General features: G+C 40.0%; 1 protein-coding gene across 6 annotated transcripts in view; it reads left to right on the plus strand.

Moving 5' to 3' along the window:
* Window positions 1-13,592, plus strand: part of LPIN3 (lipin 3) — a 69,625-nt gene that overhangs the window by 26,443 nt on the left and 29,590 nt on the right. For all 6 annotated transcript variants that reach the window (XM_058175772.1, XM_058175775.1, XM_058175774.1 and 3 more), the window contains 3 exons: window positions 9,804-10,004; window positions 12,225-12,320; window positions 13,205-13,449. In XM_058175772.1, the coding sequence (XP_058031755.1) occupies window positions 9,813-10,004; window positions 12,225-12,320; window positions 13,205-13,449 (533 nt within the window). In that variant the 5' untranslated portion in view covers window positions 9,804-9,812. The remainder of the gene's footprint in view (window positions 1-9,803; window positions 10,005-12,224; window positions 12,321-13,204; window positions 13,450-13,592) is intronic.

The following is a 13,592-nucleotide window of genomic DNA, read 5'->3' on the forward strand; positions in this document are numbered from 1 at the left end:
GAATTGTAATCTCTGATAACTTCTGTGCTGTGAGCTTGCCTGCAGAACTGCCAATTAAACAGAGAAGAGGGCTGCTGTCACCACATTGGTCCATTTTAGAACTCAGGAAGATGTATTCTATTACTGTTTCAATGGTCTCATCTGCACTCTGATCTATGTGTTCTCTGAGGTTGTCATTATCCAATTTTTTCACTTTCATAATTTGCTCATAGGATATAAAAACCAAAGATTTGGAGCTTCTTTCTCCATTGAATTCTGGAGGGGGAATCATAGTCTTTCTGGAATATTAAGACTCATAAGAATATCAGGTCCCAGATTCTGGAGAATAAAACCAGTCATTAATTGCATGGTAAAGGTGGGTTTCTCTCTGTGGAAGAAGGCAAGCTGCCCTGGTCATACTGTGTGTGAAGAAATGTTCAACTTTTGACTATGATCCACAACAGTTAAAGCTTTGTGTTATTGTACAATGCATGCCTACTTGTCACTGTAGGCCTGCAAGCATTTTCTAACCTTTGCAGTGTGTATATGTATTGCATTTTAAGATATTATACATTCTCCAATTTTTTGAGTGTCTAGTCCCATCATAAACGAGGTGTCTTTAAAAAGTTAAATATCTTGATGCTATAATATATCTGTCTTTATATAGTTGTACAAGTTAGTCTACATATCACTGTAGCTAAACATCTCCTTCAAGTTGAGTCCTAGTAACTATATAGATGCATCCTTGTTGCTTTTTGGCAGCAACCATGTAAAAGATTGGCCATTGCTCCTCTTTGGGATGTTTTTCCGATCTCCCTAAACCTATGAATTTCCTGGGGGCTGGGGGGGGGGGTTGTCTCCTATTCAAGAACTAATCAAATATACAGGTAGTCCTCAAGATCCTGCCCCTGGAAGCTCCATTTTGGCTTGCAAGGCTGGGGGGAGGCCTGAAGAGGGCCGAACGGAGCCTCGGAGGACCAGATCTGGTTCCTGGAAGCTCCATTTTTGCCAACAATGGGCCAGGGGAGGTCTCTGGACACCCGAACAGGACTTCTGAGGGGTGGATCTGCCTTTCAGAAGCTCCGTTTCAGCTGGCAATGTGCAGGATGAACGTTGCAGAGCCTCTAAGGGAATACAACTGCTGTGGTGCTGCTAGATTTGTAGTTTCGGGCCTTGTTTGCAAACCCTAGGGAGCGCTTATCACATAACTTCGAACGTTTGCTAAGGGAACACTTGTAATCCGGAGATTACCGGTAAACTTTTCTGCTAAATTTTTCTAGTTACAATATTTAATGAAATTGGGCAAACTTCCATGATGGAATTTCTTGGAAATGGAAACCAACTGGTTTTGTCTCTGTGTTTGTGTATTAAGAACGGTTTGGCAGTAGCTACTGAACATGATTAAAGGCTGATCAGTTTAATGCAGTTTGATTTTGGAATCTGCAACATTCCTTGTTTGGGCTACTCTCTTTTATACATGACGTATTGGTGATATTTTAAAATATTATGGAATAATGTTGGAATGACCTTAGATCACATCCTGTATTTCATAATTAACATGCAACTGACAATTGCAAACTAGTTAACACACAGGATATTGTGAAATATCTGTGGTTATTTTCCATAATAAAAATGGTACAGGACGGAGACAAATCTTGAGATATTGTTTCCTTATTAATGCTGTTTTGTTAGCAGTTACCTGAAGGCCAGAAAGAAAATATTTTAATTTTAGAAAATTGATGTGGCTGCCCATTTTATATACAAACCCTGAGCAGTTAAAAGCAATCAAGTAAAACAATAAAAATGCTATCAATAAAGCAAAAAACTCAAGAATTCAAATACACACTGACCAAGGAGTCCTAAAACAAGCCGAGCCTCCTTACAAAGTGGGAATCTTATAAAATATTTAACCACCAAATTTGTTACATAGTGACTGTATTGACTCAAATTAGAGATGCTTTAGATGATTTTACTGCACATTAATTCTTGAAAAATACCATTGATTTGGACTGTCTTATTTTATATTTAACTAGGTTGAGTGTTTTACTTTTGGTAAGGCAAATTTAACGGCAATTTATTGCTTTGCTGGGAGACCAAGAACCAGATTTAAATGGTGAAGGCTGTTGTGTCATTAAAATATTAACAATATCCTTAAACGGACTCTTCCACTTCCTTTAAAACAGCCTCTCCCAGTCTGATGTGATCTAGCTGTACTTCTCTTCCTCCCAACTCATCAGAGTCACTTATGCTAAGGCTGTTGAGACTATAGATAGAAACAGTAGAGTGACACAATCCCAAACCTCCTCTTGATAAAACAAATAACAGTTGAATGGAATAGGAAGAGCATAAAGCCATGTTTTATTCTCACTGATAGTTTTTATAATTGTGAATGGAGATTGGATGCTGTTCTGTTACTCATCAGAATGATCAGCCTCCCTGAATCCCTACTTCACTATTAAGTTGCTATTATGGACCATTAATTAGAAGTTGGTTGTTTATCAAGTTCTTTTCCTATTAATTGGCAGTGGTTTTGTTTTGTATCAGTTTTCCTCTGTAATGGTTATATTTGTATTGACTTCTATTCCTGCCATCTCCTCAGGCTAAAGGTACTTAACTACATCTATCTTCTCAAAAAAGATATATATATATATATATATATATATATATATATATATATATATATATATATATATATATATATATATATATATATATATGTCTTTGGTTATTCGGGTTTTCTCCCGCGTAAAATTGGAAGTGTCTTGGTGACGTTTCGACGAAGTCTCAATCGTCATCTTCAGGCTTCAGCTTCGTGCTTCTGGGAGCAATGTGTGATTGCAGCTGTTTCTTCCTTTTTAATTGCTAGTGGGGGTTTGAACTGATTGGATGGGAGCTTGGCTGTGCTCTGATTGGATGGGGTTTTTTTGTGCTCTGATTGGCTGGGGATGTGTCCTATTTGGATGGGGGCTTGGTTGTGCTCAGATTAGTCTGAGTTGCAGGGGGATTTGAGCTGGTGAGCTGCATTGCTGTTGTTTGGCTTCGTGTTCGTGGTCGTGCTACATTTTCATAGTGGGTGTCAGTCTGCTGCATGTATGGATTGGAGGGGTTTGAAATGGCTAATTTTGCAGCTGCGGTCTGGCTTCTGATCCTTGGTCGTGCTTCATGATCAGTGTGGGTTTGGGTCTGCTTTCTGGGTGGATGTGTGGTGGTGACATTTTATTTATTTATTTATTTATTTATTTATTTCGATTTTTATACCGCCCTTCTCCCGGAGGACTCAGGGCGGTGTACAGCCAAGTAAAAATTCAATATATAAACATTAAAAAAAGGTTAAAAAGAAATATTATAATGTGGCCGAAATTTTAAAACCATTTAAAATCTTAAAACATAAATACCCCAATAAAATTTCAATCCAGTCCCGCTTGAATAAATAGGTGCGTTTTCAGCTCACGCCGAAAGGTCCGAAGATCAGGCAATTGACGTAAACTGGGGGGAAGTTCATTCCAGAGCGTAGGAGCTCCAACAGAGCTCCTGTGTGGACATCCAACATCCTGTGTGGACATCCAACATCCTGTGTGGACCTCGTGAGTGTGGGTCTGGTGTCATTTCTCATGTTAGGGACTCGTTTGTCAATAAGGGCGGGTTTCCAAATGGTTGGTAGGCGGGAGGTATCATCTCGTTTGTTCATGCTGTGTGGGCGTTTTTCTATCTCAATGGATTCTCTGATTATTCTGTTGGAATGAGACTTCGTCGAAACGTCGCCAAGACACTTCCAATTTTACGCGGGAGAAAACCCGAATAACCAAAGACCTACACACACGTATATATATATATATATATTTGTTTTCTGAGGTTTTCACGGGTGTTTGTATATAGGTCTTTGGTTGTTCGGGTTTTCTCCCGTGTAAAATTGGAAGTGTCTTGGTGACGTTTGACGAAGTCTCAATCGTCATCTTCAGGCTTCAACCGTGCTTCTGGGTGCAATGTGAAATAGCTGCGATCACACATTGCTCCCAGAAGCACGAAGCTGAAGCCTGAAGATGACGAATGAGACTTCGTCGAAACGTCGCCAAGACACTTCCAATTTTACACGGGAGAAAACCCGAACAACCAAAGACCTATATATATATATATATATATATATATATATATATTTATTTATTTGCATTAGGGTTTCCTCTAGAACAGAGGTGTCAAACTAGATTTCATTAAGGGCCACATCAGAGTTGTGTTTGACCTGAGGGAGAGGGCGAGTGGACATGGCTGGGGTGAGCATGGCCAGCTCGATATCCTGTAGCCCTCTGCCATTGAAAATAGAGCCCGGGAGGGCCAAACGTGGCTCTTCCTAGCTCCATTTTCATTGGCAGGGGCACCGCAGGCCAGTCCTTCACAGTTTCCAGGGCAGGCCAGATCTAAGCTCTAATAAGCTCTAAGATCTAATAAGATCCAACCCACGGATCTTGAGTTTGACACCCCTGCTCTAGAAGATCAGATGTCTCAACAGCATTCCCTCTTCCAGTTTTATCTCTGCAACAGCCCTGTGTAGTAGATTAGGCTGATAGATATTGACTGGCCCAAAATCTCTCTTTGAGCTTTCATGACTTGAGAACCTACAAAAGTCCAGTCCAGCAGCTTAACTCTTACTACATTAGATCCACACATGCACTTTTGGATTTTTTTGAGGGAGTAGAAAACTACATGCCTGGACTTGAAGGTGGAATAGGAGTAGAAAAGAGGTGGATAATTCAGATGATTCTGTTGAGAGATACAGGAGGTATGCTGATATCCTAAATCAACTATGGACAATCAGCTTCAGAGGCTCCAGTGTATCACTTCCCAGAATTGTTATGGCTGGAAGAATTCTGTACTTGCTCTCACCATCTGTTGCAGAAGATAGGTTGAATTGTTATGGCTGGAAGAATTCTGTACTTGCTCTCACCATCTGTTGCAGAAGATAGGTTGACAAGCTGGTGCTGATTTTAACCACATAGATACAGCTTCTCCAGGATGAGCTTCCTCCCAAAATGGCACTTCACATCTTCAATGGTGTACTTCTGGTTGCAATAACTGAGTCCAGGTACCTTGTTTCTAGCCATCCTTTTCTTGTCTTCCCTTCTATCTTTCCCAGCATTATGAACAAGAATATGGTCTTCACAATATATTTCTAAAATGCGGTAATTTGACCTTGGTCATTTGTGCCTTGAATGAGACCTCTGTATTGATTTGTTTTTGTCTTAGATACCCATATTATGCTCAGGAGTTTTCTCCAACCCCGAAGTTCAAAGGCATTAAAACTACTTGAAAATCGATCTTCCTTTTCTGTACAGGGAAGGGACAATCATTGTCTGCATGATTCTGATCTTTGTAGATATATACTAGATAAGTGGCAGCTTCCAAATATCTTTTCTAAGGCTTGCATTGCTTCTATACCAAATACTGCTATTTCTTGAGTGCTATTTCTTTTACTCTTGATAGTTAATCCTAAAAGCCAAGGCTATCCTACTACTTCAGTGTCTTAATTGTCATTTCTTATGCTGGTTGCTGAATGTGTTGCCATTTTATCAATTTTGTCAATTGTGCTCCTTAACAGTAGTAGACCTTACAGATTACCTGAATTTTCACCTTTCAAAATAATGTTTGTTTATTAAATGTATTGGCCACCCATCTTACCATGGAGGGGGGGATCTCTGAGCGGCTTACAATATTAAAAAAATAAAGCTATATAGATAAACTACTACAAAAATACAGAAATACAAAATCTAATACACAGCCCTAGCTAAAAGATTAGGAGGGAAGTGGGACCTGTCACTAATCTATTGACCACTTCCAATACAAAGCCCCTCCTTTGGAGCCCCAAGCCAGCTGGCAGAGCCAGGTCTTTAAGCTTTTGCCAGAAGGTCAATTGGGTTTAAGTCAAGGGTGGGATTCAGCAGGTTTGGACTGGTTCAGGCGAACCGTTAGCTCCAGTGATCAGCTGAGAGTGAACCAGTTCACTCCGACAATCAGATGGACCTGCCCGCCTGCCCTGCGCTATACCGACCTATATCAGTGAACTGTTTGTTACACCGGTTGAATCCCACCACTGGTTGAAGTCAACTTCATTCTGGGGAGTAAGTGGGGACAAGATGTCCAAAGGGCAGGAGTGATGGCAGAGAAGGCTTTTCCTCTGGACCCCACCAGCCAGAATATCCTGGCCAATGGGGCCTGCAGCATGTCTCCTTTGCTAGCACAGGTAGGATGCGCCAATCCCAGCAGAATGAGACAATCCCTCAAGTAGCCTGGATGTGTGCTATGAACGGCTTTAAAAGTGATTACCAACACCTTGAATTGCACCCAGAAGCAAACCAGAAGCCACTGCAGCTTGCAGAACAGTCGTGTTACATGGGCCACTCTTCGGGGTGCTGCTGCATTTTGCATTCTGCAATGTAATCAGTATAGTCAGGTTATTAATGCTGCTTCTTGTATTTTTAAAGCCACACTATTTTTCTTCCAAACTAGCTGTCCTCAAAATGTATTTAGCACATATTCCCCATGCTGGCTGGAAAATTCTGAAAGTTAAAATCTATACATATTAAAGTTTCCAAGTTTGAAAAATGCTGGTATACAGCCTTGTCTCAGTCAGCATGGGTTCAAAGCTTTTCTCATTTGGATTTCTTTAGAACTACAGATAGTAAAAGTGAAAGAGATTTCTTCTTACATTGCTATCTTTTTGATGGAATATAAGTCTGGGACAGCTTTGAATTTCACTGTAAGAACAATGACTAAGTGTTCATTTGAATGTTTGCCTAACATGCTGGTAGCCAAGAAATATCAATATCTTCTTGTAAAGCAGTCTTCTAAATGCCTTGTCATTTCTGATGCCTTTGTTACAAAGTTAAACGCTTATCCCATAGCTAATTGAAATGAAAGTGTGGATTTAATATATATTCCAATCCACCTCTTTGTTTTCTAAAGCACAGAGGTAAGTTTGTTCTGCCAACTGTACAAATTTGTCTACCTCTCCTTTGTTTGTCTTGTATTTGTTTATGTCAATTTTTTTATCATCTGTAATGAAAATTTATAATAATTAGGATTGTTCAGGGTAAAACACAAGTCCAGAAGAGTATTAGCAAAAAACCAAAAAACCAACCAAACAAAAAACCCTGGCCAGATGTTTAGGATTAACCATGGAGTCCTTGGTGCTCTCTGACTTGGCTATTTGCTTGTAGATGTTTCTTTACCAACTACGTAACATCTTCAGTGCTGGAAGGGAGTGGGATTTGCTCTCTGTTTATGAACAGTAGCTTTCCCTATTAGTGTTGGTGTCCTTGATTAGGCTGTTGTATACTGTTGGAATGATTGTCTGCTGTTGATCCTGGTGTTTAATTTCTGTTTTCTGAATGTTGGTTGCAAGCAAGGAGTTGTTTTGTTTTTTTTCCCTTTTCTGTTAAGCTTTTTTTACTGTCTTATCAACTTTTTGAATGCTATGTAAATATGCCTGTTGGTAGTTGAGCACATCCATGACACCAACTTACAGTCAGAAGACACGATAAAATATCTTTAATTACAACATGTGGACATACTTAACCAAGGTTTCAATTGTGGAAATGTGAGCATCCAAAACCAAGCTAAATCTCCAAATTCTAGGAAGTTCCTGGCCAGCAATCAATCAACATCTAGATAAGTAGGGATTGATATCATGATTAGCATCACACAAACAAGCAGTATGTAATGCTCTAATCAAAGAATAAGGGTACCAAGTCAGACAAATAGTAAACAAAACCTAATCAAGGAGCTACGAAAAAGCAACACCCCTCCCAACATTAATAGGCCAAGCTACTGTACCTAAACAGAAGGCAAACCTCTCTCCTTTCTAGTATAGAGATGTTGCCAAATCTGGTAACTGCAAGCAAGCAATTAAGCACAGGGGACACCAAGGACTCCACAATTGAACCCTGAGCTACAGATACTCTCTTCTATTGTTTAGGATCTTAGAGTATAGAACAGTGGTGGTGAACTTTTACTCACTGAGTGCTGAACAGGTATGTGCTTTGCGCGCTTTGCACATGTGCCTGCCATCCGCAGTAATGTGTGGCTCCTCCCCATGCGCTGCATGCGCAACCGCACCATCTGTGCATGCACACAGGTTTCGCGTGCCCCCCACCATGTGTTGCGTGCGCAACCACACCACCTGCGTGTGTGCACAGCTATTGCACAGGCGCCCCATAGTGCGCTAATAATAATAATAATAATAATAATAATAATAATAATAATAATAATAATAATAATAATAATAATAATAATGTTTTAATTTGTATACCGCCCTTCTCCCGAAGGACTCAGGGCGGTGAACAGGCAAATAAAATATAAACAGAAACATACACCATAATTAAAACAACCCTTTAAAAACTGATTCAAATTAGCCAGAACATTACACCCCATAAAAATTACAGAATTAAAAACCCACAATTAAAATTTAAAATTTAAAATTTAAAATCAAGCCAGTCCAGCCAAACGGAATAAATAAGTTTTAAGTTCGCGGCGAAAGGTCCCAAGGTCAGGTAGTTGTAGAAGCCCTGGGGGAAGCTCGTTCCACAGGGTAGGAGCCCCTACGCTGCTCATGCAATTGCACCATCTGCACATGCATGCAGGTTTTTGCGTGGCTGCCCTGTGCGCTGTGCACACAATTGCACCATCTGTGCATGTTTGTGGTTTTCACATGCACAATACATATGTTGAATGCCTTTTGCGCATGCATGAGCTGCGCATCAGTACTCTCACGCCCATGCGTAGGAGAGCTCTGGAGACCAGCTGGGTCCCCTGATTTGCATGCATGTGCACCGGAGGCCCAAATACCAGCTGGGACGCATGCGCATGCACAGCTGCAGGTGAGTTGGGTGACAGCTTGTGTATCTGGAAAAATGGCTCTGTGTGCCCCTTCCAGGCCGTGTGCCATAGGTTCACCATCACGGGTATATATAGAAAAATAGGGTTGGAAGGGACATTGGAGGTTTTCTAGTCCAGCCAATCTTGTTCCAGCAAGGCTCTTTCTCAGCTGTTTAGTGCTTAAATACAGCCAAAAAAGCAGAGCTGTTCCAATCAATTGATTTTAATTAGTTAATTTAATTTTAGAGGGAAAAAAAGTTGACTTCGATGAGACCACCGTTTTTTTAAAAAAGATTTTTAAAAAAATATATCTATTTATACAGACTGAGGATGACAAAATCAACATTTTAAGATGCAGCTCACAAATGGTTATAGCTAGAAAATGAACTGAACAAAATGTTCCTATTCTGATCCACCACGAGGAATCAGGATATTTATAATTTGGGGTCTCAGATTTGCACATGTCAAAACTTTACTAAAGATAAATGGCTTCTCTTCTCTGATCTTTGCATTTGCTCAAACAGTGACTCCTTTGCTCTGGATGAATGGAAGCAGCCAAGCCAAGATATTGGGGAGGGCAACTGGCTAAGATTGCTTATTTACCATTTTAATTATTCTTATCTCTAACAGGCTAGAGGATAAGATAAAAGGAGTAGGCAAGAACCTTGTGGGTGGTTGCGGAGCAGTGGAACAGGAGAAAAAAATCCATGTGTGGGAGATACAATCTGAGGTTGACTTTGGCATAGGACATCTGGAGAAGGTTTTTTTTTTTTGACATGGAATAATGTTGAAAACTTGCAAATTTGTGAGCTATGGGAGCATTTAGTGTTTCATTAATATCTGAAAGGATACCTTTTCTTAACCTCAAAAACTGTTGTTGGGTGACACAATCTAACTCAGTGACTACAGTTAATTTTTTATTTAAATAGGGTTTCGTTTGTTATTCTTTCTCTTCCTAGACTCAGACAATGAACTATGTGGGCCAGATTGCTGAAACTGTGTTTGGCACGGTGAAGGAGCTGTACAGGGGTCTGAATCCAGCCACCCTCACAGGCTGCATTGATGTCATTGTGGTAAGGCAACCAGATGGTTCCTTACGTTGTTCACCTTTCCATGTGCGCTTTGGGAAGCTCCGAGTTCTGCATTCCAGTGAGAAAGTGGTAAGTGGTTACAGATGTGTGGCAGCTAATGCTGTACTTTTCTGCAATTTAAACAGAATTCCTTCTGTGTGTGTGTGTGTCTTAATTTGGCAGGATGCACATTAATAAGTAAAATAACCATGTTTTCAGGCCATTAAACTGGGACAAAGCAGGTTTACATAGGAAAAGTTGGCACTTTTTATGAAATGTGGCCTTTTATGGAATGTTTTTTCAAAAATTGGTCCAGCTTTGGCTGCTCTATGGAACCAAGATGTATGGTAAGCCTCATTACGTTGCATGCATCTGATGCCCACCCACTTATTCTCTTTAGAGTAGAAAGTGGAAGCTTATGGCCACTGGACATGTTCACAAATTTTTATACTATGCATGATACAAAGATTTCATGAAAGAATCTAATAAGCATATCGTGAAAGAATCTAATCATCCCAGTTTTTTTGTGCCTTCAATCAGAATTCCTTTGGCTGGCAATGATTATTTGTTTATTAAATTTCCATGTTGTCCATCTCACTTTCCAAAGTGAAATTAATTACTGATATCACTATCCAAAGTGATTATGGCAGCTATAAGCTAACATGTCTGGAAGGCAAAAAAAAGTTATCATCTCCTGTATTGTCAATTCAGTTTTTTTTTCATTAGTCCTGAAAATGTTTAATACATGTAAAAAAAAAATGGAATAGGTTCCATTCCTGTTTATTTTTTAGCAGTGAAAAATTCAACATGCTTTGAGGACTAAATCCATCTGCCTCATTTTATGGTCAACTATGCCACACTAATCATGGTACATACAGCAGTATCATAAGATCGTTTTTACATAGCCTCAACGACAAAAGCCATATTTATTTACTGAATGTGTATGCTACTCAATCGCAATTGTTCTAGGCAGATGATTTGAATTATAATACAAACATCCCATTTACCAATTACAGCATCAAAGTCAGCAACCAAGAACAATGAAATTCTAAAGGGCTTGGCTTAAAAATACATTTCAAACACTCTCCTCAGCTAAATAAGGAGGGGCGGGCTTCAGCTCCATAATGTAGGCCCTGTCATACTTAGAATAATTATTATTATTTGAATAATGGGAAGTAATTGTTTAAGCTAAATCAACCTGTAGCAAAGGGATAGTTAAGTCATTTGAATCAGAAAGTAAGTAAAAATATCAGAAGTAGCCTTCTGGTATTTTTGGATTAGAGGTGAAGTCCTCTGTGAATGACATACACGTGTCTCTCTGTGGAGCCATTTACCGCAGCACACCAGATATTTTTAAACTGGTCTGTGTACTTTTAATCTTCTCGCCCATTTCCTGCTATGTTGAAATCTGTCATTCCTACTGATAAAAGGAAGAATGAAGAAAGGGAGAACCTCCACAGCAGAAAATGGAACTGGAAAGTAGCATTAATTAAACTGGAGATGGGGGAGTTGAAGGAACCTGCCAGGTCCAGTGAAGAGCTGAAGAAGCTTCTTGGATGACAAGTGAAACGTCTTCAAAGAAAAAACAGAAAGTCTAGCTGCCTCTTGAAAAAGCACCTTTGGGACAACCATGACCCAAATACACTCAGTATTTATGCAAGGAACGTCAGGTGGAAGAATCCTGGTCATAGCAGCATTGCCTTTATTCTTTTTTCCCCCTAAAGGTGACAATTCAGATCCAATGTGGATATTAGCAGTAATTGAGAAAAAGGTTCTTTCCCACTCCATAATATCTTCACCTTCACATTTCCATGGCTTTTTTCCCTCTGCAGTAATCTATTTGTTTTGTAAAGAAATCTGTTATAAAATTTGACTGAAACCCATAGATTTTTGTGGGTCCTTTAAAAAGTAAGCATGCTCTTATTTATTTAGACCAGGGATCTCCAACTTTGGCAACTTTAAGCCTGGCGGACTTCAACTCCCAGAATTCTGGGAGTTGAAGTCCGCCAGGCTTAAAGTTGCCTAGGTTGGAGATCCCTGATTTAGACATTTCATATATACTAGCTATAGAAATACACCTTAAACATATTTCCTCTTTTAAAAAACACAACATTGATATTTAGCACTATCTTTCATGGCACCGTGAAAGAAATGCTGCTAAATAAACTTACATTTTGATCTCTCTATTTCTAAATGTGTGTGGACCAGATCCATTTTCTCTCCCTCCGATTGTAATACAGGAAATGGTTGGATTTTTTTCAGAAATGGCTTCCTAGACTTAAAATAATTTGACCTTTCCTTTTTTATTAGGTTGACATAGAAATCAATGGAGAGCCAGTCAATCTGCATATGAAGCTGGGTGACAATGGGGAAGCCTTTTTTGTTCAGGAGTCAGAAGAACAAAAGGTGGGCATATTTACATGACATAAATATGCATCTGGCCATTTCTTTCAAATATACTTCTTAGTAGGCCTGACTGCTGATTCTCAGCCTTGGCAACTTCAAGATTTATGGAGTTCAGCTCCTAGAATGCTGAGAGTTGAAGTCCATGCATCTTAAAATTGCTAAGGCTGACAAACACTGAATTGCACCAAAGCCATAGTATTTTGAAGCCCTGTTGTGTGACACACACACTCCCTAGAAGTGGGTTTCAGCAGATTCTGACCAGTTCTGGAGGACCGGTAGTGGAAATTTTGAGTAGTTCAGAGAACTGGTAGTAAACATTCTGACTGGCCCCACCCCCACCTATTGCCTGCCTCCCGAGTCCCAACTGATTGGAAGGGAATGGGGATTTTGCAGTAACCTTCCCCTAGAGGGGGAGGGAATGGAGATTTTACAGTACCCTTCCCCTGGAATGGAGTGGGAATGGAGATTTTACAACCAAGCCACGCCCACCATGCCACACCCGCAGAACCAGTAGTAAAAAAGTTTGAAACCCACTACTGACACACCCTTACCAAAATCAGATTTCTCATTGATTTCTCAGGTTTTGCTAGGGATTGCTCTTCATTGGGAAAACATGAGAACATCACTGCAAACTTTCCCTCTGAAATATCCAAGTCCAAAGAATTGATTTTTTTCCTGGTAGGCATGGGGTGAAACCTATTCATAGCTCTTAGAATCCTAGACTTGTAAAATCAGAATATGTAGTTCTTCTAGTATGCAATCCTTGGTTTTGAGTTGGTTGGTTTGGTGCTGAGTTTACAGTTTGATTTGCCCTAGTGTTATGGCTTAAACCTGATTCAATCCTGGCTGAGAAACTGATCAGATTTGTGCCATCTGTCTCCCAGGAGAGAATCCCAAGCTTCTTGTGCACATCTCCCATCCCTACTGAGAAAAGCATCGATGCTGTGGCCAAATCTGCCAAGTTATATGGGAACTCTGACAGCCTGGGCTCAGATACAGCTGCTCGTAAGAAAAGACGGCGCAAAAAGAAGCCAAAGAAAAGAGAATCATCTGCAGATTCAACATCGGAAGAAGAAGGGACTGAGAGTGAGAGATGTCTGGAGGAGAAGCGAAAATTGTTGATTTCCAAGTAAGATTGTATACCAAACTGGCAGTAGTACTGTCTTGTCTTCAAACAAGTTTGCTGTTGCTGAGATTCATGTTAATTGAGATGGCAGGTCCTGAGCTTGGAATCTTTTCTATCTGAATTTATCCCCCTTTTCATTTAGCTGC

Source organism: Ahaetulla prasina, chromosome 3 (assembly GCF_028640845.1).
Source record: "Ahaetulla prasina isolate Xishuangbanna chromosome 3, ASM2864084v1, whole genome shotgun sequence".
Taxonomy (NCBI): Eukaryota; Metazoa; Chordata; class Lepidosauria; order Squamata; family Colubridae; genus Ahaetulla; species Ahaetulla prasina.